The sequence below is a fragment of the Panthera tigris genome, chromosome A1 (genome assembly GCF_018350195.1).
Source record: "Panthera tigris isolate Pti1 chromosome A1, P.tigris_Pti1_mat1.1, whole genome shotgun sequence".
Taxonomy (NCBI): Eukaryota; Metazoa; Chordata; class Mammalia; order Carnivora; family Felidae; genus Panthera; species Panthera tigris.
This window is the reverse complement of record NC_056660.1, coordinates 230022910-230043956: the sequence shown is the minus strand read 5'-3', so window position 1 is coordinate 230043956 and position 21047 is coordinate 230022910. Positions and strand designations below refer to the sequence as shown.

The 21047-nt window shown below is 54.3% G+C and overlaps 1 protein-coding gene across 1 annotated transcript; it reads left to right on the top strand.

Annotated features, from left to right (window-relative positions):
- The first annotated feature begins 39 nt into the window (after positions 1 to 39).
- ROPN1L (rhophilin associated tail protein 1 like) lies at positions 40 to 18403 on the top strand. The gene is made up of 5 exons (XM_007091696.2): positions 40 to 820; positions 4959 to 5082; positions 6516 to 6677; positions 13970 to 14145; positions 18222 to 18403. The coding sequence occupies exons 1-5, from the start codon at positions 690 to 692 to the stop codon at positions 18283 to 18285; spliced, it is 657 nt and encodes a 218-aa protein (XP_007091758.1). The 5' UTR covers positions 40 to 689; the 3' UTR covers positions 18286 to 18403.
- Positions 18404 to 21047: the final 2644 nt, after the last annotated feature.

The following is a 21047-nucleotide window of genomic DNA, read 5'->3' as shown; positions in this document are numbered from 1 at the left end:
CATTCCTTCGGGGGAGGGGGGAGCTCGTGCCACCTGCACCGACCAGCCCCCATGATTACAACGGCTTCCTACCTACGAGGACTGAGTCACCTCGTCCTTAAGTTTACGACGCCAGAGCAAGGGGAAGGGGAGTCCTTTGTGAATTCGCCCTTCACAACTGGCAGTGGGAAATCGACCAAAAAGGTCCTTTTTTAAGCGAAACGTTCGGCTCCGTATAAACAACCAATTAGTGGCGAAAGGGGGCCGGAGCCAGACTGCGCAAGCGCATTACCTGCCGGCGGGGCGCGGGCGACCGTGCGGTCTCGGCCCGAGGCGTGCGCGCCTGCGCGGAGCCAGGGGGCGGTGCCCTCATGCGTCCCGGTTGCCTGGATACCTCTGCGACACAATTGGTGCCGCTGGCGCTTCCGGGCTGTGACTAGAAGGGGCAGTTGGCCTTCACTTTCCGAGGAGCCCGAGGAGGAGCGGCTGAAAGACCCGGCCGGCCACCCCGGACCTCGCGAAGCCGGCCTCCTGGCCCGCCCCCAAGTCCGGGAGCCCGGCCCCGCCACAGAACCCAGGTCCCCTCCAGGCTCCAGATCCGGGGAGGCTGGGCGGCCAGACCCTTGAGCTGCGCCTGCGCCCCGAGGCTCACGCCCCCACACGCAGCGCACCTTGATTCTTCGCAGCCTGGTCCCGGTCTGCGGAGAGCGATGCCGCTTCCCGACACCATGTTCTGCGCGCAGCAGATCCACATTCCCCCGGAACTGCCGGACATCCTGAAGCAGTTCACCAAGGCTGCGATCCGCACCCAGCCCGCCGACGTGCTGCAGTGGTCCGCGGGGTAAGCGCCTGGGAGAGCCGGCCGCTTCGCGTGGTCCGACGCTCAGGACACCTTTCCCAGCTGGTGTCTACATCTGAGCGTCTAGGAAGCATCGTGGTTGGGTGACCTTCCCAGAAATTACTGCAGAATGCTCACTGTCCTGCAAAGTAATGACAACTCCATCGTGGGAGAGTGGTACTTACTCAGAGTAAAACTTACAAAGCAGTTGCGTCGGGTAAAAAAGTTTCTGCATTGTGTTATAAGACCAAGCCACTGCAGACCCTGTATTTTATTTGTAAAGTGATTTTTTTTTTTTTTTTTTCAAGAAGGAATCTTAGGGCTAGGTTCCTCGTGCTAGAGAATCCTCCCAGGCTTAGGTACCTGGGTCAGTTTATTAGAACCCAAACGACCAAGGTCATGTTGGGGTAATTTTCCCAAGGCTGCTGTAAAGGTTAGACTTCGCCCAGCTTAGTTCACAGAAGGCAAATATTTCTTGCAGCAAACATACTATTTCCCTAATTTTAAAGTTGCAAACAGACCTTAAAACCATTAAAATAAACCCATTTGGTTTTGAAAGGAAAGTTCTGTGTCCTTTTCAGGAAACAGACTTAGAAACTCAGTTTTATGATCCCAAGAACCAGTATGAATGTAAACGTTTTATTTAGTAACCAGCATATCCAGTTTCTCTCACCTGTAAAACCAAGGTGACCTAGTTCCCTGTGGCTCGCTCGAGCGAATAACCACAAAAGCTGATGGGTGAAAACAACAGGCATGTATTCTCTTACAGTTGTGGAGGCTGCAAGTCCGAAATCAGTTTTGCCTGGCTGCAGTCAAGCTGTCACGGCTTCTGTCCAGAGGCTCTAGGGAGAATCCAGTCCCTTGCCTTGCCTTTTCCAGCTTCTGGAACTGCCTTCCTTGTGTTCTATGGCTCATGGCCCCTTCGTCTTTAAAGCCAGAAGTGTGGCATCTCCAAGTCTCTCCCTCTGCCTCCCTCTCCCAAGGACACTTGTGATTGCATTTAGGACCCCTCAAGATAGTTCAGTACAGTTTTCCCATCTCAGAATCCTCACTCACATCTACAAAAGTCCCTGTTACCACACAAAATGAGATCTGCAGGTTCCAGGATTCGGACCTGGATATCTTTGAGGCTCTTACAGAACGTACCACACAAGGCTGCTTATCAATCCAGTGCTTTGCCTTGTGACAAACATTTCTGTCGGTTGCTTCTGATAGATTCTCTCTGGGTTCTTCCCCCCCCCCCCAAAAAAAAAAAACTATGGCCTTGGTTTTAACCGTCATTAAAGCATCAACGAAAGTAGGACGTGTAAGAGTTTATTTGTACTGGACAGAACATTCCAAGGTTGAGTCACTGTTTTCTTGGAACATTAATTATTTAATTTAAGCTTCACTTTAATTTAAAAGGCTCAATTGAGAACTTTCTGGATGTGCCATGCAACTGTTTTCTCTCGAGAACAATTTTGGAGTTGAGGAGTAAAAGGAAGCATTATTCACTAAGTAGTGTGTGTGAAATGGTCTCAGCCAGGTCCCAGCTGTCACCAGACAATCTGTTAGGGAGAGATGTTGCTCAGAAGAGGACGAATTGGTCTTTGAGGTTACGGCAAGGCAAGGGTAGCCTGGGTGGCTCAGTTGGTTAAGCATCCAACTCTTAAAAAAGTCTTTTAATGTTTCTTTTTGAGAGAGAGAGAGACAGAGAATCAAGGGAGGGGCAGAGGGAGAGGGAGACAGTGAATCCGAAGCAGGCTCCAGGCTCCAAGCTGTCAGCACAGAGCCCGGCGTGGGGCTGGAACTCACGAACCACGAGATCGTGACCTGAACTGAAGTCGGACGCTCAACCGACTGAGCCACCCAGGCGCTCCAAGCAACCAACTCTTGATTTCGGCTTGGGTCTTGATCTCACGAGCCCCTCATTGGGCTCTGGTGCTGACCGTGCAGAGCCTGCTTGAGATATTCTCTCTCTCTCTCTCTCTCTCTCTCTCTCTCCCCCTCTCTCTCTGCCCCTCCCCTGCTTGCACATGCTGTGCCTCTTTCTCTCAAAATACATAAACAAACAAACAAAAACTTTAAAAGACAAGGCAAGGATATTCCAGGAAGAGGAATGGCATCTGGACAAAGGGATGGTGACAGGAGAAAAAAGCAGAAAATCAGGATGCCTGTGAAGGTAACTGCAGAAGCCTCCAGGAGGCGTTCAGGTTACAAACGAGGCTCTCAGGTGGCAGAGGCGGCTCGGCCTGGCTCCCCCACCTGTGTTCTCTGCTCTGACGCAACAGCTAGTTGGCCGTACCTTGTTACGTCGCCTGTGCATCGTGCGGTATGACTGGGGCAAGAATTGGTTCAATGCTATAGGCTGCTTTCTGCTGCACGGGCCTCCAGGGAATTAGCACATCGGGGCTCGCCCCTAACGCAGGCTTTCTCAGCCTGGGCACCGTTGACACTTGGGACAGGACAATTGCTTGGGGGCTGGGGGGAAGGTGGGGCTGGTGGGGGGGGGGGTGTCTGGGCCCAGCAGGGCCCTTTGCAGCATCCTGGCCTGTACCCACTAGAGGCCAGTCGCACCATCCACCCCCTCCTGTGACGACCAGAAATGTCTCCAGAAACTGCCAGGGCCTTCCTGGGGAGGAGAAGGGAGAACCGTTGAGGACCCCTGCTTTAGAGGCTGTGTGGAGGTGGGTGAGTGGCTTGATCGGTGATGAGGAATAAAGTCCCCCAAATAGGCGAAAACCCTAATGAGGAACAATATGACAAAGCTAAACACCCATGCCTCCCCCTGTCACCTTACTTCTTCCTGTCCACCTTTGTCTCTCTCACTGCTGCCCTTGTGTTAGGTCAACAAAATACGGGTGGAGAGAGGAAAAGGGGACGAGGTACAAAATTTCTGTTAGCCTGTCAAATACCTAGCTACGGCTGTCTTTGTTACATAATCAGAGATGTTTCTAATGACTCATATCTTTTATTAGTTTTTAAGTTTACTTTTGAGAGAGCGAGAGAGCTGGGGAGGGGCAGAGAGAGAGAATCCCAAGGAGGCTCCAAACTGCCAATACGAGAGCCCGGTGCGGGACTCGAACTCACAAAACGCAAGGTCGTGACCTGAGCTGAAGTCAAGAGTCGGACGCTTAACCGATTGAGCTGCCCAGGCACCCCTCATTATTCAGACCTTTTCGATTATGACCTGTTGGCCTGGCGGAGGATTTGCCATTCATTTCGCTGTGTATATTGTTTCTTTTTGTTGTGTTAGCCATGAGAGTGGCCGGTGACTTGCCTCCAGCGGCTGGCCACCCCTGGCTCGCCTGGTGCCTCCTCCCCGTCCCCGCCAGACAGAAGCCGAGTGTGTGTCTCATCCTGACTCGTTGCCCTAAACTGGTTCCATGCCCTCACTTGTCCCGCTAGAGGCAATATTGGCACCGATGTAAGCACCCATATTCCCACCCCAGAAAGGAACAGGGAAAGGGGAAACAATGCTAAAACCACTACTAAATTGTTACTGTTAATTACTAAATTAATTAAATTAATTGCTATTATTACTAAATTGTTAAATTTAATAAAGCAGTTTCCTAAAAAATTACTAAAACAAGGTACCAGGCAGGAAAGCGTGAAGGGTGGGGGAGGGTGGCCTCTGACTTAGAGGAGTGGGGCAGACAGGTGACCTCCCTGATCCGGGACCGTGTCGGGCTGAACTGAGATGGTCGAAGTCAGGCCCCTTGGAAGGCAGCCAGGCCAACCAAAGGGAGGGCCAGATGCCAGCTGTCAAAGTGGAAGGACTGCACTGTGGCATTGCCCTTGGGTCACTGTCGTCCCAAATCTCCGACCTCCTTTGGCAGCATTCCAGGACCCCTCATAGTGTTTGCTTGATAAGAACATGTGTTTCGGGAGCCCCCCCGCCCCTTGGCCTGATGGCTGAGTGGCACGTTCGGCCCGCTGTGGCTTGAGCTCAGTGCTCCTAGGGGCCCTACAACAGGGATTGCCATTATCGGTTTTGCAGACAGAGAAACTGAGGCACGCAGAGAGGGTTAAGTTGGAGAGCCGAGTAGAGGAGCCAAGACCCCTGGAGGGGTCCCAGGCATTGGGGGTCATTTAAGAGACTGCATTCATTACGGTGCTTTCTGTGTATCGACGAGCCTTCAGGGACATCTGTTGCTGTTAGGTATTTTTCAGCTTTGTCAAGAGGAGATCCGCTTCCTGTCAAGGACAGAATTGAAATGCCCGTGGCCACTCAGAAAACGGACACAGGCCTGACTCAAGGACTCCTGAAAGTTTTGCACAAGCAGGTATGAGGGGTCTCTGTTAATCTGTCGGCTCCACGAGATAAAGTGTGGCTGCGTTAACGCATCCCAACACGTTTGAGAGGCCTCCGTTCCCTGTGCAAACCCGCAAGATTTAGTCAAAGGAGGGATCCATTGTATTCAGTGCTCTTTCTCTAGTTGAAAGAACCCAGCATAGCTATTCGTGATTAGATCGTAGGAAAGTGAAATATAATTTCTTTTAAATACCAAATTAAAACGCTAGATGCTCCTGGACTACAAGTCTGAACACTCAACTCCAAACATGGGGGCTGCAAGTCTCTTCTTGAAATATGTTTATAAAAATTTTGTATGTGCTAAAGAAATAATTTGCCGCCTCATTAATCTGAACAGCAGAGTGCCCTTTGGCGTGGTGTCCTTGGTCCAGAGAGCCCGGGCGTGGGCGAGGCCCTTCCCCGCACAGTCTTGGCGCAAGAGTCCCGGGCCGGTGCTCTCCCGACCCATCATCTTGCTTTCAGAGAAACGAGCTGCCAGACTGTGTGTTATCCGGCCAAGCTTGGCAATCCTAATGATTGCGTTGTGTTGCTAAAAATGATATCGGTGGCATCACCTTGATCTTTAAAGTGATTTGTCCCCATTACACTTTTTGACTTACCGTGCTTCTGTGCCGGATACGCTGACTTCTGGAAATCTGGAGGGAAAAACGAATAACCATCGAAAGGGGTAGCTCGGGAAAAGACACGCTAAAATTGCTCAAAGCATTTCACGTTCAAGACCATTAGCACATCGCGGTAGTTACCAGTTCTCACAGATTGTTTCAAAAAGTGGAAGGAACGAAGTTGTTTTCAGTTTTCAAATTTCTCTTATTTAACTGTTAACACATGGAGCGGGTGGGATTTGAAATGTTTTCATTTTGTTTGTTGAAGTTGATTTTTTTTGTAATATGAAATCCATTGTCACAGTGGTTTCCGTACAACACCCAGCGCTCCTCCCAACAGGTGCCCTCCTCGGTGCCCCTCACCCACCCTCCCCTCCCTCCCACCCCCTCATCAACCCTCAGTCCGTTCTCAGTTTTTAAGAGTTGAAGTTTATTTTTTCTTGCAAAGCATTTCACACAGACCACAGAGAATCACCTACCCCGTGTGCGTGTGCCCGTTTTCCTAAGTCACAACGGGAGGCCGTATTGGCCTCACCGTCCTTTTTCCTTTTGAGAAGTTAACTGTGCCGATGTCGGCTCGCCGCGCCCTCCTGCCGGGCGAGCATCCCCCCACACACCTTCCCCCCCAGCTCTCCCCGGGCTCTCTGTGTTGTGAATTCAGAGCTCATCTCTTCCCAGCATGCAGTTGTGCGCCTGGGATGAGTTTAAAGATTCATCGGCATTATGTTTCACGGGTTTTTAAACCTTAATACTTGCAGACGTAAAAACGTACTGATTTTGTCACACTGTGTTTTCTATACAGTGTAGCCACAAGCAGTATGTGGAATTAGCACATCTTGAGCAGAAATGGAAAAATCTGTGCCTGCCAGTAGAAAACTTCAGAACTCTGCTGCAGCTGGATCCTTGCGAAAACAAAATCGAGTGGATAAAATTTTTAGCGCTCGGATGTAGCATGCTTGGTGGGGTACGTACCTACAAGTAGTGTATTAATCATCCTGGGTAATCATAGGCCTGGCTTGAAAATAATGGAGGTGTTTCAGTAACTGAAGGAAACACTCTCATTACTTTACTCACTTTGTCTAAGAGAAGCAATTTTTTTTTCCAGAGACTATCATATTTTTTTCAATGTTGATTGATTGATTGAGAGAGACTGAGAGAGCGAGTGAAAGAGGGACAGAAAAGGGGAGAGAATCCCAAGCAGGCTCCATGCCGTCAGCACAGAGCCCAACACGGGGCTCAAACTCACGAACCTCAAGATCATAACCTGAGCCGAAGTCAGATGCTTAACCAACTGAGCCACCCAGGCACCCCTGTCTTATTCTTGGGCTTACAGTTATTTTAAACTTTTTTTTTTAATGTTTATTTATTTTGAGAGAGAGAAAGAAAGCATGAGTAGGGAAGGGGCAGAGAGAGAGAGGGAGAGGGAGAGAGAATCCCAAGCAGGCTCCACGCTGTCAGCGCAGAGCCCGACGTGGGGCTCCATCTCATGAACCATGAGGTCATGATGCTGAGCCAACACCAAGAGTCAGATGCTCACCCAACGGAGCCACCCAGGCGCCCCTGGGCTTACAGTTATTTTAATTTGGAAAAGTTAAAGACTTACGAATGCTTCAATTTTAAAATTGTTAACAGTAGATAAAATATCATTAAAAGTACATTAAAAAAGTAGATAAAATGTCATTAAAAGGCATTTGGGTTTTAGAAGAGAATGCATCAGTGACTTTTTATGAAACTACACACCGTTTCGTAAGCAGATGTTATTTTCCTCCTCTGTGGGAAGAGGCGTAAAGTTAGTTTATATTTGAGTTAAAATCTGTGATTAGTAGGTGACAGATATAGTGAACTTGGCTTATGTTGAAGTACGACCGTTGGGAATCAAGACACAGGCGACTCTCCAATTCCGAAGGTAAGGGCGTCTCTGAACCGAGGGGGGCGGGGAGAGGAGGGACCGGACTGCTTTGGGGATCTGGACGTTCTCTCTCCAGCTCCAGTATTCGAGTCTGTGAGACACCGGGGTCCGGGGCAGGAAGAGCTACCACTGTCCGCTTGTGAAGAAGGGGTTTTTAGGAGGAGAAGTGGCCCCTTCGCTGCCGAGATGGCCACCTGTTTTCTGCCCTCCCTTTTTATAGTCTTTGCACCGCAGAGAGCATAACTGGTAATTCACAGTCCACGCTTCATGACGCACTCATCTCCAGTTTTAATTTTAGACGGTCATTTAATGTCAGAAGCGCCCATGATCCCCACACGATCGCTAACACCAACAATGCGCCGCTGCTGAGGGCCTCTGCTCTCTTCCTCCATTCGATCCCCCTGCCTCCCCGGCCCGAAGCAACCGCTATCCCAAATCTCACGCTTCCTGGGGGCCACGTACATACCCCAAGAAATACGTTATCTCGGGGCGCCTGGCTGGCTCAGTCGGTTTTAAGCGTCCAACTTCGGCTCAGGTCACGATCTCGTAGTTCATGAGTTCGAGCCCCGCACTGGGCTCTGTGCTGACAGCTCAGAGCCTGGAGCCTGCTCCGGATTCTGTGTCTCCCCCTCTGCACCCCCACCCCCCACCTCCCCCGGCTCATATTCTGTGTGTGCCTCTCTCTCTCTAAAATAAATGACCATTAAAAAAAAAATTAAAAGAAAGAAAGAACATTATTTTATTTTTGTTGGTTTCAACTTTATGAAAAGAGAATTCTGTTATTAGTAACCTTCTGGAACTTCTTTTCACTCCCAGTTAGATTTCCTTATCTGTCCGTCTGTATCATTACAGACCGCTGTAGGTTGTGCACGGCCTCTGCCGTGTGATAGCCACTCTGTGATGGACCACATTCACTGGTTCTACTCAGGGCCCCAGTGAGAAAGTGGGAAACCCCAGGAGAGCCAGGTGCTGGCTGGACGCTGCACGCTGAGCTGCACGGGGGCCCAGAGGCAGTGTTTCCACCGGCCGTGGAGAGGACGGCAGCCCCGGGGACCCTCCTGCGGCAAAGACGGGCCCCGACGTGACCGGTGGGAAGGACAAAGTCAGATTTCGTTACTGAAGCTAACGTTACCTTGCTTGGTTCATCTGGAACTCCTGTGAAAGCAAGATTTTCATAATGTAAAATGAGTGTCTAATATCTGGACGGATGTTTATGGTGTAGTTGTGAAATTCAGATTTTCCCAGAAGGTAGAATGTTTCATACTGTGGGGGATCCACCTTTGTCACTTTCACTTTAAGCCTGACGGTTAAGCGCTAGATTTGGAGCCAGGCCAGAGCAAGCGACAGGGTCTCTTGTCCACGCGTCGGGTGGGACGCTAGGTGGAGACATCTGGTCACCTTCTGAACGCAACACCGGGGAAGGGGCCAGGACTCCAGCATGCGCGCCCCTCCTTTCCTCCTTGAATAAGTCTGTCCTCCCGGCTGGTCAGTGTGGGGTCCGGTCCCGTCCCTGAGCCAGGCCATCTCGGCAGTAGTGCTTGCCGTGAGCCGTGCACTCTGGAGCCAGGCGGTCGGGGAAGGTCCCCTCCTGCTGGTCCCCGTCCCCTCTGGTCCACCGGCCACGTAGGTGGGGAAGGGAGAGGGGGGCGGGGGGGTGCAGCTGGCCCGGGGCAGCCAGGCCCCGAAGGAGAGAGGCCACTGGATGCCCACGCGTCGGTGGGGTAGCGTGGAGGCGCATCAGCAACCCGAAGCTGTGCCTCGGAGGGGACGGTTGTGGTGTCGTGGGGCATCTTAGCGTTTATGTTCATGCTTTTTAAAAACCCTTCAGAGGGAGGAGACGGAGCGGTGACGTGGAAGGAAGGGACGAGTATTTTGCGACGGATTACTGCCCGTTCACCCTTCCACAGAGGCTTTCCGGTAAACTGGAATCTGGTGGCTGTGTCAGCACAACGGGCTCGACCCCGCCGCCTCCATCCACGGTCTCTGCGTGGCCGGTGGCAGACGCGTCCTCCGTGCTGTCCGTGCTGTCAAATTCCTCTTCGAAATCGCCGGGCAGAGGGATCAAATGCAAGGTCTCTGCGAAGACCAGAAGCTCTACTTAAACTTCAGAGTCCTGTGAATCGCGCCTGCCTGCCTTCCTTGCTTCACAAACGTGTGCTGAGCCCTGCTTCGAGCTGGGCCCCGTCCTGAGTGGACAGAACAGGCAGACGTGCCTCGCCGCCACCTGGCTTACCGCGTCGCGAGCCACAAACGGGGTTCGGGGGCGTGTGGCTGCCCCGGGGCAGGTGGGAGGCGGGGCGGGTGTGCTGGTGATTCCCACGCCTCCCCCCTCCCCCCCCCCCCCCGCCCCCTGCTCCGATGCCGTGTGATGCTTGCCCGGCAGGATGATATTTCATGTCGTGATCTTTGAGTTTCCATTTCTGCAGCACCGGCAGTGATCCTAAGCATCGAAGCAGGGGATCAAAATTCTTCGCTTTGTTTTTTAAGCTTGAGGACCTCTTTTAGTACAAAAAACAGTTGTGAATGAAGTCCCCGCCACCCTCCGCCCCACACCGAGGGAGGAAGCCCGGAATGGCAAACCACCGGCCCGACACTCGAGAGCCTCTGAGAAGCATGAACTTCGGTCTGCGTCCGGTGGCCAGGATGCGTGTGTGTAACGCGATTTTCCATCCAAAACGCGCCGCTTACGAATGGGCATCACGTCCAGGGTTCTCGCCGTGGGCTGGAACGTTCGGGGCCTTGTCTCTATTCTCCTTAATCCTCCAGCAGCCCTCTGCGGAGGGGCCCCTCCCGGGCCTCGCACCATGACTAGTCGTGGAGGGAGGCTCAGGGACTCAGATTGCAAGTGGCAGAGCGGGATCTGAACGCAGACCACGGGCTCCACGCTGCCGATGCACGGCCACCGGGCTCCCTGGGGACTCTGTAGCCCCGGAGTGTGCCGCCCTCGGGTTGGGGCACCGTGTGAGAGCCTGCAGGTTCCTGTCTCAGAGAATAACCGCTCCCAAGGACTGTCATTAATGTCACTTGATTTCCTAAAAGGAGTTTTACTCTGAAAAGCTCTCACTGCCAGCCTCCTAGCAGGGCCCAGCTGGAATTCTTAGGACAACCTCCAAGCACAGTGGGTCACCACCCCGGTGGCCCAGTGATGGAGGCAGCGTCCTGGCTCGCTCCCCTATTCAGGTTTCCCAGCGAGGCCTCTGAGCCCATTCTGAGGTGCCCATGAGAAGTCCTTTTACCGTCTGACCGTGGAAAAGAAACAGCCCCCCCGCCGTGGGTGGGAGCCTCACGTCACAGACAAGTTTGGTAACTGTCTCCACCAGGAGGGCTGCTCTTGGGCCCCTGGGGTCTCCGGCCCCCAGCACCGGGCACCCCACTGCTGAGGGTCTCCCCCAGGGGGGAGAAAGAGGCGGGGTGCACCCCACCCACATGCCTCCACTGGCCTTGTCCCTGTGCTCACACGTGGGGGCCCTCCCTCCTCCCCGGACGGCGACGTGGGCAGCATCGGCCCTCACGAACGGGCTTCTCCCGAGGACCGAGCCCCGCCATCTCGAGAGTACCCGTCCGCCACCCTCACCTGCCGCAGGTCCCCGAACTGAACTGCGTTTTAGATGAGAAAACCCCTGAGGATGAGGAAGGAAGTGAAAAGGTCCTCAGACTTTTTCAGAGTGAAATGCGGGGGTGACACCACTGCTTGAGGTACTGAGCTCTCCCTCCCGGCTGCCATCAGGCCGCACCTCAGAGGAGACCCCCCCCTTCTTCTTTTTAAAGGGATCAGTCACGATGTTACACAGATTGTCACTTCCCCGCTAGCTAAAAGGGGATTTGGGGAGGTGTGAGGTGCCTCTGTTGTCACCACAAGAGCAGCTAAAATTCTGAAACAGAAGCTTCCACAGAGCTGGTGCCCTGAAGCTGCTCAGGAAACAGCAGGTGTCTCCAGGCCTGTTTTTGTCTCCTGTCCCCGCCTGAATCGCATGTGACTGCGAAGGCTCAGACTTAAGTGCTGGGCTAGAAGCAAGTGCAGCCACACCTTCCAGAAGAGCTGGTGTCAGGAGAGTGAGTCGGGGCAGGGGCGCCTGCCTATGAGGGTCTTCTGGCTGGAGAGCAACCCTTGGGAGCGGAGAAATCTGGCTCAGGTACAAAGCCGGGCAAGTTGCCTTACGAACCCTCGTGGATATAAAAATGGCTGCGCATCTCATTGCCAGAAATGTTAACACCGGTACCATCGTCGGGCCTTTGCAGAAGGCAGGGATGCTGGGATGTTTTGATGTACTTTTTCCTTAAATACCTCCTCCTCGGAAGCATTGGAGCCACAGTTTCTCAGACCTCATCTGCTTGCTCCGCGAAGGCTGCTTCCGTCCCCATCATCCCTCCTGAGGCTCAGCATTGCCACACCCACCGGCGACTCTCTCCCGCTTGCGACGGATATAAAAGCAAAATCTAACAAAACCACGTGTCTTTGAAAGGTTTCAAGCGGCCCTCGGTCCCGGGTGGTGTGGGAAGTGGCTTTCCAGACACCTGGAGCCCCGGCTATGGCGATGGGGAGCTCTGGGCTGGTCAGGCCTCCTCTCCTCCAGCCCCCAGCCCGGCGCCTGGAGTCCCTGAAGGTGGCAGCTCACCTACCCCCCCCCCCAAAGCCTGGTGGCTCTTCACGTTGCTGGGGTGTGTTCACTGCTCCTGCCCTGCTGGCTTCACCTCAGGCCAGCCGCTCAGCCGCTGGGCCCCACTGACTCCCTTTTAGCCCTCTCCCCTCTCCCTGCTGCAAGCATGAGGCGTCTTCTCTGGCATGACTATGAGAAGCCGGTCGAGCTCCTGGAGCCTGGTGGAGGTGCACTGCCTTGTTGTGAGGGTCCGCGGAGAGCCGGCCGCGAGGCAGCGAGTCCGCCGGCAACTTGGGTCAGGGCGGGGGCAGGTCTGTCTCCAGTCGAGCCTCCAGATGAGGCCCCAACCCTGGCCAACACCTTGACTGGAGCCGTGAACGGGCCAGCTAAGCAGTGCCGACTCCTGACCCACAGAAACTTAGAGAGAGTAAAGGTGACTCCAGACATTTGCGTGTCCCTCAGGGTGTCAGGTTTGTCCCCCTACGCAGCCTCAGTCCCGGTCAGGCAGGTCCGTGTGTGACCGTCCCATCTGTGTTTTTCTCACTCTTTCCTCCCAAGTGCAGCCCCCTAAACAGCCTGCTCTCTGCAGGGGAGAAGGGCCCTGACTGGCATGAGGTGTAAATGCTCCCACCATGGCTGGTCTCAAGCTGCCAATGGGAGGTCAACCCTCTCAATAAACTCCTGGAAAGTTTACAGTCCGCAAGAGCTGGTCCCCTGCACGCAGGCCTGGTCCCTGCATCTCCACGAGGCTCTCGTGGGGTCACCAGGGATCCGATACAGTCTAGCACTAAACCAGCGCTGTCTGCGTGGGCCTTCCCGCTGTGCTTGACGTAGGCAGTGGCTCCCCCACCGTGAGTGCGTTTCCTTGAGCCCTCCTGGTTTGGAGGGAGTCAGCCCGCTCAGAGCTTGTGCCTCGGTGGGAGACGGACGGCTTCTCCCAGGCCTGGCTTTCGGGCTCAAAGCCAAAGTACCGGCAGCCGGGGAGGGGGTGGGGGTGACCGACCCAGGCAGAGGGAGGCACGGTGCACAGGGGCGAAGGGGCTGGTGCTTCCCGGAACTGAGACAAGGCCCAGAGCAGGGCCGGCCCTGCCTGGGGCCTGCACGGTGCCTGACGGGCAGGTGACACGTCTACTTGGTGAGCGTTAGCTCCGCCCCTAGGCATGCGGTGATGCCGATGCCAAAGGGGCTGATGAGTTCTGCGCTGGCTTGGGGCCTGTCTTAAGGGGGCTGATACTTCCTCACGTCCTGGAGAGTCGTTCCCATTTTATTTATTTATTTTTTTAAGTTTATTTACTTAGAGAAAGTGTGAGTCAAGGAGGGGCAGAGAGAGAGAGAGAGAGAGAGAGAGAGAGAGAGATTGAGAATCTCGAGCAGGCTCTGCACTGTCAGTGCCAGAGCTTGACACGGGGCTCGAACTCACCAACTGTGAGATCATGACCTGAGCTGAAACTGAGAGTCAGATGCTTAAGCGACTGAGCCACCCAGGTGCGCCCCCCCCCCCCATTTTAATATAAAATAAAATCTGTGGATTAACATTCTTTTCAGGACAATCGCTTCGTGATCAGACCTTCCCTTTTCTTTGTTTATGGCAGTTGTAACCTTACCCAGTTCTTCATTTAGATCGAGGAGAACATACCCTTCGGAGACTTCCTGTCAAATACGCTCAGGCGTTTTCTCTGCGGGTGTCTTAGGCTTCCGTTTCAGCGGTGCCAAGTGGTAATTGTTTCCCCCTGTCTGTCGTGTCTCTAGTCACTGAACACTTCGATGAAGCATCTGTGTGAGATCCTGACCACGGACCCCGAGGGCGGGCCCGCGCGCATCCCGTTTGAGACTTTCTCCTACGTCTACCGTTACTTGTCCAAGATGGACTCGGACGTCCCTGAGGGGGACACAGAGTCCTATCTCGCCACTTTAAAGGACACTGTGTGAGTACAAGCGCTCCCCGGAATTCGAGTGTACTGATGCCCGGAGAGGGTCCTTTCTCCCTCTTTTCCTCAGACGACTTGGTTCCTGCGGATCCTGCCGGTGCTGGGAGGGAAGGGCCACGCACACCGGCTCCCAGGTGTCCCTCGGCCGCACCAGAGAAAGCCACACGGCAGGAGGCGGCTTTTCTCCGGGTGTGACCCGGGGGGGACACTGGTTCTCTTCACACTTGAGAGGGAGGGTTTATCCTGTGTTTAAGACGAGTTTATCCAGAATTTATCCTGATTCTTTCGGGCGTCAAATGGTTTCACATCACAGCGTGTCAAAGCGGAAGATGGAAGTGTCTCCGCAATGACCCTGCAGGTGGGGGGGGGGGTGGCTTCCCACCGTGTTCCTTGAATGTGTCCCCTTCTGTCTTTGCTGGGAGGGGCCGGACACCAGACTGACAGAGTGACAGACATGGCCGGCCCGCAGGCAGGGCTGAGGGCCCTGAGAACAAGGGAGGAGAGGCGGACACTCGGGGGCAGGGCACGCGCTGCTCACCAGGCCTTGTCCTCGCCGCCAGACTCTGGTCCCCTCCTGCCCAGGGATGCCAGGGCCAGCGCCCAGACTCCCCAGCTGCCGCAGTGGCCGTCTCTCCTCGGCTCGGCCTCCTGGACCGTGTCGTGTCCCCCCTCCTCCAGGACCCATGTCCTCCGCCGTCCAGCCTGCCCCAACCCCCACGTGCCGCCTGCTGACTCGGCACGCGCTCCTCCTGGGGGACAGCACGCCAGGTGACCCCCTTCCTGCCGACACTCCTGACGCCACAGTTCTTGGGGACTCGCCCCTCCCCTCTCCGATGTCCACGGGGATGCCTCTCACCTTCCCCTCTCCCCACCGCCCCTCCCCCTGCAGCTGGCTCCCCACCTCCAGGGCTGCGTCCCGGGAGGAAAATGTACCCTGCCCAGCGCCTCCCTTCTTTCCTGAGACCTCCGGCATCACCCCTGGCTGCCTCCCGGTGGTGCGTGATAGGAGGGGACTGCCCGCCCTGGGACTGTGCCCTTGACTCCTGGTCCCACCTCGTCTGGTCACAGTCACACTCTTCCTATGTCAGTCTTAGAGCACGCACCTGATCTCAGGTCCTCACGGTGGGCGCTGCATAGACCCTGTCCTGTCACCTCGCCCCAGACCCATCCTCTAGCTCCAGACCCAGCCTGTCCCGTGGCCCGGAGGCAGCTTACGCCCTGCCAGGGACAGCAGCATCCCAGAGTTGAACCAGGCTTTGGGAGACTCGCTCCTGCTGTCCCTTCCCTCCCCCCACCCACCTCTGGGAATCGCAGCCCCCCAGTCCTGTTGTGAAGCCAGTCTTGCTTCCCAGCTCTGGACTCAGGTATCAAACCACCCACTTGACCTTCCCGCTGGGATGTCTGTGCACGAGCCAGGCTGAACATGTCCCAACAGAAATCCACCTTCTTTCCCATGAGTCCCCCCGCCCCGGTTTCCCTCTGTCCGTAAACCGAGCCACCCTCCTCCCCATGAGGGAGGTCAGAGCAGAGACATGGATGCCCCTGTCCTCTCCTGCCCCCCCTTGACCCATCTCACATCTTTCTGTCCTTCCCTCCACTCCTATGTCCCCACCTCCCACTGCTCCTGTCTCTAGCCGTCTGCAGTTAGCTGGCCTTTAATTTTTTTTTAATGTTTGTTTTTGGGAGAGAGAGAGAGAGAGAAAGAGACAGAGTGCAGTGGCGGGGGGGGGGCGCAGAGAGAGAAGGAGACACAGAATCTGAAGCAGGCTCCAGGTTCTGGGCCGTCAGCACAGAGCCCGACACGGGGCTCGAACCCACGGACTGTGAGATCATGACCTGAGCTGAAGTCCGATGCTTAACCGACTGAGCCCCCCAGGCGCCCCATCAGCTGGCCTTTAAGAGGGAAAACCTCTGCGCCTCCATGGCCTCCGGGTCCCGCAGGCTCTGACCACTGCCCACCCGCAGGCTCACTCCTCTGGTTCTCACTTGATGACCCCTGCTCATCGTGCTTCAGCCACACGGGTCCCCGAGTGTTTCAAGCAGGCCAAGCTCCCCCACCCCAAGCACGCTTGTTCTTCCCGAACATCCCACCCCCTTTGCCTCGCTGCCCCGCGTCCCTGCTCAGAGAGGCCTCTCCTACAGGCCCCTCTCTGTCCCTCTGTGAGGTCATCTGATGTGATGTTCGTGGAGGGTGGCGACGGGATGCGGTGCCGTCTGCCCGCCCAGCGGTGCCCAGGGGACCCTTGGCCTGCCTGCCCCCCACAGGTGGTGGAAGAGGAGAGATTCAGAGCCTCTAGGGAGCCCGGGTTGTGTCCGGTGAAGAGCCTACTGAGGGAACCGGGGGTGGGTTCTGGCTAGAAGACCCTCGAGAGGCATGATGACTCCGGAAACTTCTGCAGAGGTCCAGACCAGAGCTGACAAATAGGGCGAGGCTGTAGCACTGCCCCAGACTGGGGAGGCTAAGTGGATGGCAGGGGTCGGCGACAGGCTTCCGGGACTGTGGGCCCGTGGGCCTGGGGCCGAGCACCGGACCCCCGCCCCCTCCCCGCCCGCCTGTGCACACTTGCTAAGTAGGCCTCTTTTTGCAGCGGGAGTGATTTCTTTCTACTCGGTAATTCGTTGATTCCCTCCACGATTCCCTCAGTGTTTGAGACACTTTGACTTTGCCAAAGTCAAAGGCGCTGGACATGACCTTGCACTGATGCGCCACAGGTGTGCGTGGGAGAGACGGGCTGGGCCGCACGGGCCTACCAGGGGCTCCCGGCTGAGGAGGTGCCCCGGGGGCTGACCCTGAGATGGCTCTGCAGGGACCTCGCCCCGGAGGTGTGCGAAGCCCCCGGAAGGTTGGAGTGTCCCCTTCCTGTGTCCAGAAGAATCTGGCGCGCTGCATTCACGGCGAGATTTGTTCTGAAGCCGTTAGCTACTACCTGAGGTGAAGAATCAGTGGTCCCCAAGGAAGGTCCGCGTAACGTCGCACTCAGTGCTTTCCTTCCATCACTCGGTGGCTGGCTCTTCCTTCACGCGGGGAATACACTCCGCTTGGGCCTTGGTTTGCTGTCTGCACAGCTAACACGGCAAGCACACTCTGCCCGGCGGCTTGAGGACCGTCGTGGCTGGAAATCCTCACAGCCCGGCTAGCAAGAGGGCAGGCGGACAGGCATCCTTCTGCAAGATTCTGTTCTTGGTCTCCAAGGAGCCGTGGCAGAGACTGTTTGGCAAGCGGGATCCCCTTGGGAACGTAGGAGATGGTTGCCTTTCGTGGTAAAGTACGGTTTAGAGCCACCAACCGGTGTCCCTTTCGCCTGTAAAAACACGAGCCCTCTGAGACCGTTCTCACCTTCCCCGCCGACCACGCAGAAGTTCAGTATTTTTACATCCACTGATGCTGACAATAGTAGTTTGCTAATGTTCACCATCTCTTAAGAAATAAAAGTATCTCTAGTTTTTAACTAGAATCTCTAGTTTAACTAGTTTAACTAGTTTTAACTAGAATCTCTAGTTTTTAACTAGAATCGAGGGACATGCTGTTGTCAATGCCAAAGTTTCATAGACGCAAGACACCCTTTCAGTTTTACTGGACCGACGTTATATATATATTAATGTTTATTTGAGGGAGAGAGAGCGCGCAAGCTGAAGAGGGGCAGAGAAGAGAGGGAGACGGAGAATCCCAAGCAGGCTCCGAGCTGTCAGCACAGAGCCCAGTGCGGGGCTCGGACCCACGAACCGTTGAGGTCGTGACCTGAGCCCAAGTCAGACATTTAACCCACTGAGCCTCCCAGACGCCCCCGGCCAACTTTTTAAATAGAAGGATACTTTTGTTTCAGTAGTGACTAAAATTTGAGGGGTCAGTGAAGAAAAACATATAAAGTATGGATCGTTTCACCTAGAAATAAATGCCCATTTTTATACAAGAAAATAGAATGCTTTCTTTTCAGAGGTAAGAATGACTGATTAGAGACCAGAAAGAATCCATTTTTCTAGGTAAAACTTTTCAATTGTTTTGCGCTTCATAAAAATCGTACTGCGTGCTGTGAGAAATTACTAATAAGTGTTTTTATCTGTTTCCAATTTAGAGACTCTAGAAAGAACGGCATGATAGGACTTTCAGATTTCTTCGTTCTGACAAGGAAAGTTTAGGAAACCTCCAAGGGAAAGTGCAGAAGACAGAGCCATTAACACAGAAGAGAACACTTCTTAATGTCAAGTGGTGCCTTTGTAAAACGTTGGCACCAAATACAGCTTGTCATTAACCACATACCTGTGTAGCATGAATTTTTCTCCGGGTGGAAGTTCAGTGCGGCCAGTGAAACACGGCGGGGCCGGGGGGTGGGGTGGTCTTCTAAATGATGGCTCTTCACATGCTTCCTGAAGAACCTTACGTGTGAAGGATTCACAGCAGGGAAACAATCTTTTTGAGTGAAACGATCTCTGTGGGGGGGAGGGGGAGGGGCAGCGTAAAAACTGGCCACTCTGTTTCCTCCTTGGAGGCTCGCGGCCAGTGAGGTGTTTGCTCCCCGGGGGGAGCACACGTAAGACGCCCCAAGAAGAGCGTCCTCTGCTGAAGCGGGATGTGTTCCGGGAGACGTGGCCCTGGAGAAGGCCTGCTGGCTGGAAGAGGGTCACGGCGGCCGGGGAAACAAAGTGGACCATTTAGACCACGGAACAGAAATAAGCCTCCCAGGGACACTTGGGTGGCCCAGTCGGTTAAGCATCCAGCTTCAGGGCTCCGGTCGTCATCTCGAAGTTGGTGAGTTCAAGCCCCGCCTAGGGCTCTCTGCTGTCAGTGTGGAGCCTGCTTCAGATCCGCCGCCCCCCTCTCTCTCTGCCCCTCCCCCCGTGGTGTGTGTGTGCATGTGTGTGTGTGTGTGTGTGTCTCTCTCTCTCTCTCTCTCAAAAACAAATAAAACTTTTTTTTTAATTAAAAAGAAGGGTGCCTGGGTGGTTCAGTCGGTTAAGCATCCGACTTCGGCTCCGGTCATGATCTCACAGCTCGTGAGTTCGAGTCCCGCGTCGGGCTCTGTGCTGACGGCTCGGAGCCTGGAGCCTGCTTCGGATTCTGTGTCTCCCTCTCTCTCTGCCCCTCCCCTGCTCACGCTCTGTCTCTCAAAAATGAGTAAATGTTAAAAAAAAATTTTTTTTTTTAACATTTATTTATTTTTGAGACAGAGACAAAGCATGAATGGGGGAGGGGCAGAGAGAGAGGGAGACACAGAATCTGAAACAGGCTCCAGGCTCCGAGCCGTCAGCCCAGAGCCCGACGCGGGGCTCGAACTCACGGACCGCGAGATCATGACCTGAGCCGAAGTCGGATGCTTAACCGACTGAGCCCCCCAGGCACTGCCAAAATTTTTTTAATTAAAGAACTAAGCACCCCAAATCCTTTATCCTTGCTTTATATAAAGTCTTCAAAATGAGATGGCAAGTAATATACCTTACATAATTTTTCTGATAACTCAGAAGCAGCGTGGCTTGTTGGCTTTCTGCAGATCGGCCACCATAGTGATAAAAGTTATCGGTGTTCCAAGACTTGCGAAAACCCAAAGTTAGGAGGAATCGTTTGCTTCAGGGAAGAGGCCCCTCCTGTGTCATCTCTACCAGAGAGCCAGGAACCCTGTTTGGTGCTAGCCCTCCTACAGATAGGACCCTGGCGAGCGGGAAGGTGAGCCATCGATGTCACTGAGCCCCAGAGCTTAGCATGCAAGGTGCCCGTCCAGGGGACCAAGGACCCAGTGTGGGGGCCTGATGGCTTTGGGGCCTGCTGTCCGTTTGGTAGAATTTGTGGTGAGCTGTCTCATCGAGGGGTCATAGGGGAGGGACATACAGCCCCTGCCTCCTGTCGTCACTGGAGGCCACCGACATTCCCCAAAAGAACTTCATCCAGTTGCTGACCAGTCACACTGGCTTGGGTCAAGACGGTAAATTTGGACCGAGTTTTATGAGACTGCAAATGGGTGAATATTATCATAAACTTGCTACCATGGACGTCTAAACTAAAAAACGTAAGTGGGAACCTTCCTCAGTCTATCAGAAAAGCATAAGGTGTTAAGGGAATGAAGCAGGTGAGTGGTAAATAAACTCTGGTCCATCCAGACACCGGGGTGTCAGCTCTAAAACAAATGAGCTGTAGGGGCGCCTGGGTGGCTCAGTCAGTTACGCATCCGACTTCGGCTCAGGTCACGATCTCATGGTTCGTGGGATCGAGGCCCACAGGGCGGGCCCTGCTCTGACAGTGTGGAGCCTGCTTGAGATTCTCTCTCCCTCTCTGTCCCTTCCCCGACTTGCACTTTGAACAAACAAACAAATACAAGAAATGAGCTGTCAAGCCAGGAGAAGACCTGGAGGAAGTTTGAATGCGTGTTATTAGGTGAGGGAAGCCAGTCTGAAAGGCTCCTTACTATATGATTCCAACTGTACGACATTCTGGAAAAGGCAAACTATGGAGACGGTAACAAGATGAGCGGCTGCCAGGGAGGGGGGTGAGTGGGTGCAGCACGCAGGATTTTTCAGGCCGTGGAAATCTGTGCGATACCATAACGATAGAGACCTATCGTTGGGCATCTGCCCAAACCCATAGACCGCGGAGCACCAGGAGTGAGCTCCAGGGTACGTCGTGGGGCTCATCAGCTGTCTCAGCCGTCCCCCTCTGGCTGGACGTTGACAGCGGGGAGAGTGGTGTGTGTGTGTGTGTGTGTGTGTGTGTGTGTGTGTGTGTGTGCGCGTGCAGGTGTGTATGGAATCACGTCCTCATGATGCCTGCCACGCGGGTGTGAGTAAACCAGCCCCCGCTGGTGAACAGGCTCTGGTGTTTGTCCCTCATCTCAAAAGATGTGCAGCCCCTCAAATTGTTTTGGTCTGACGCGCTGCCCCACGAGGGCCCTACGGTTCCGACGAAGAGAACT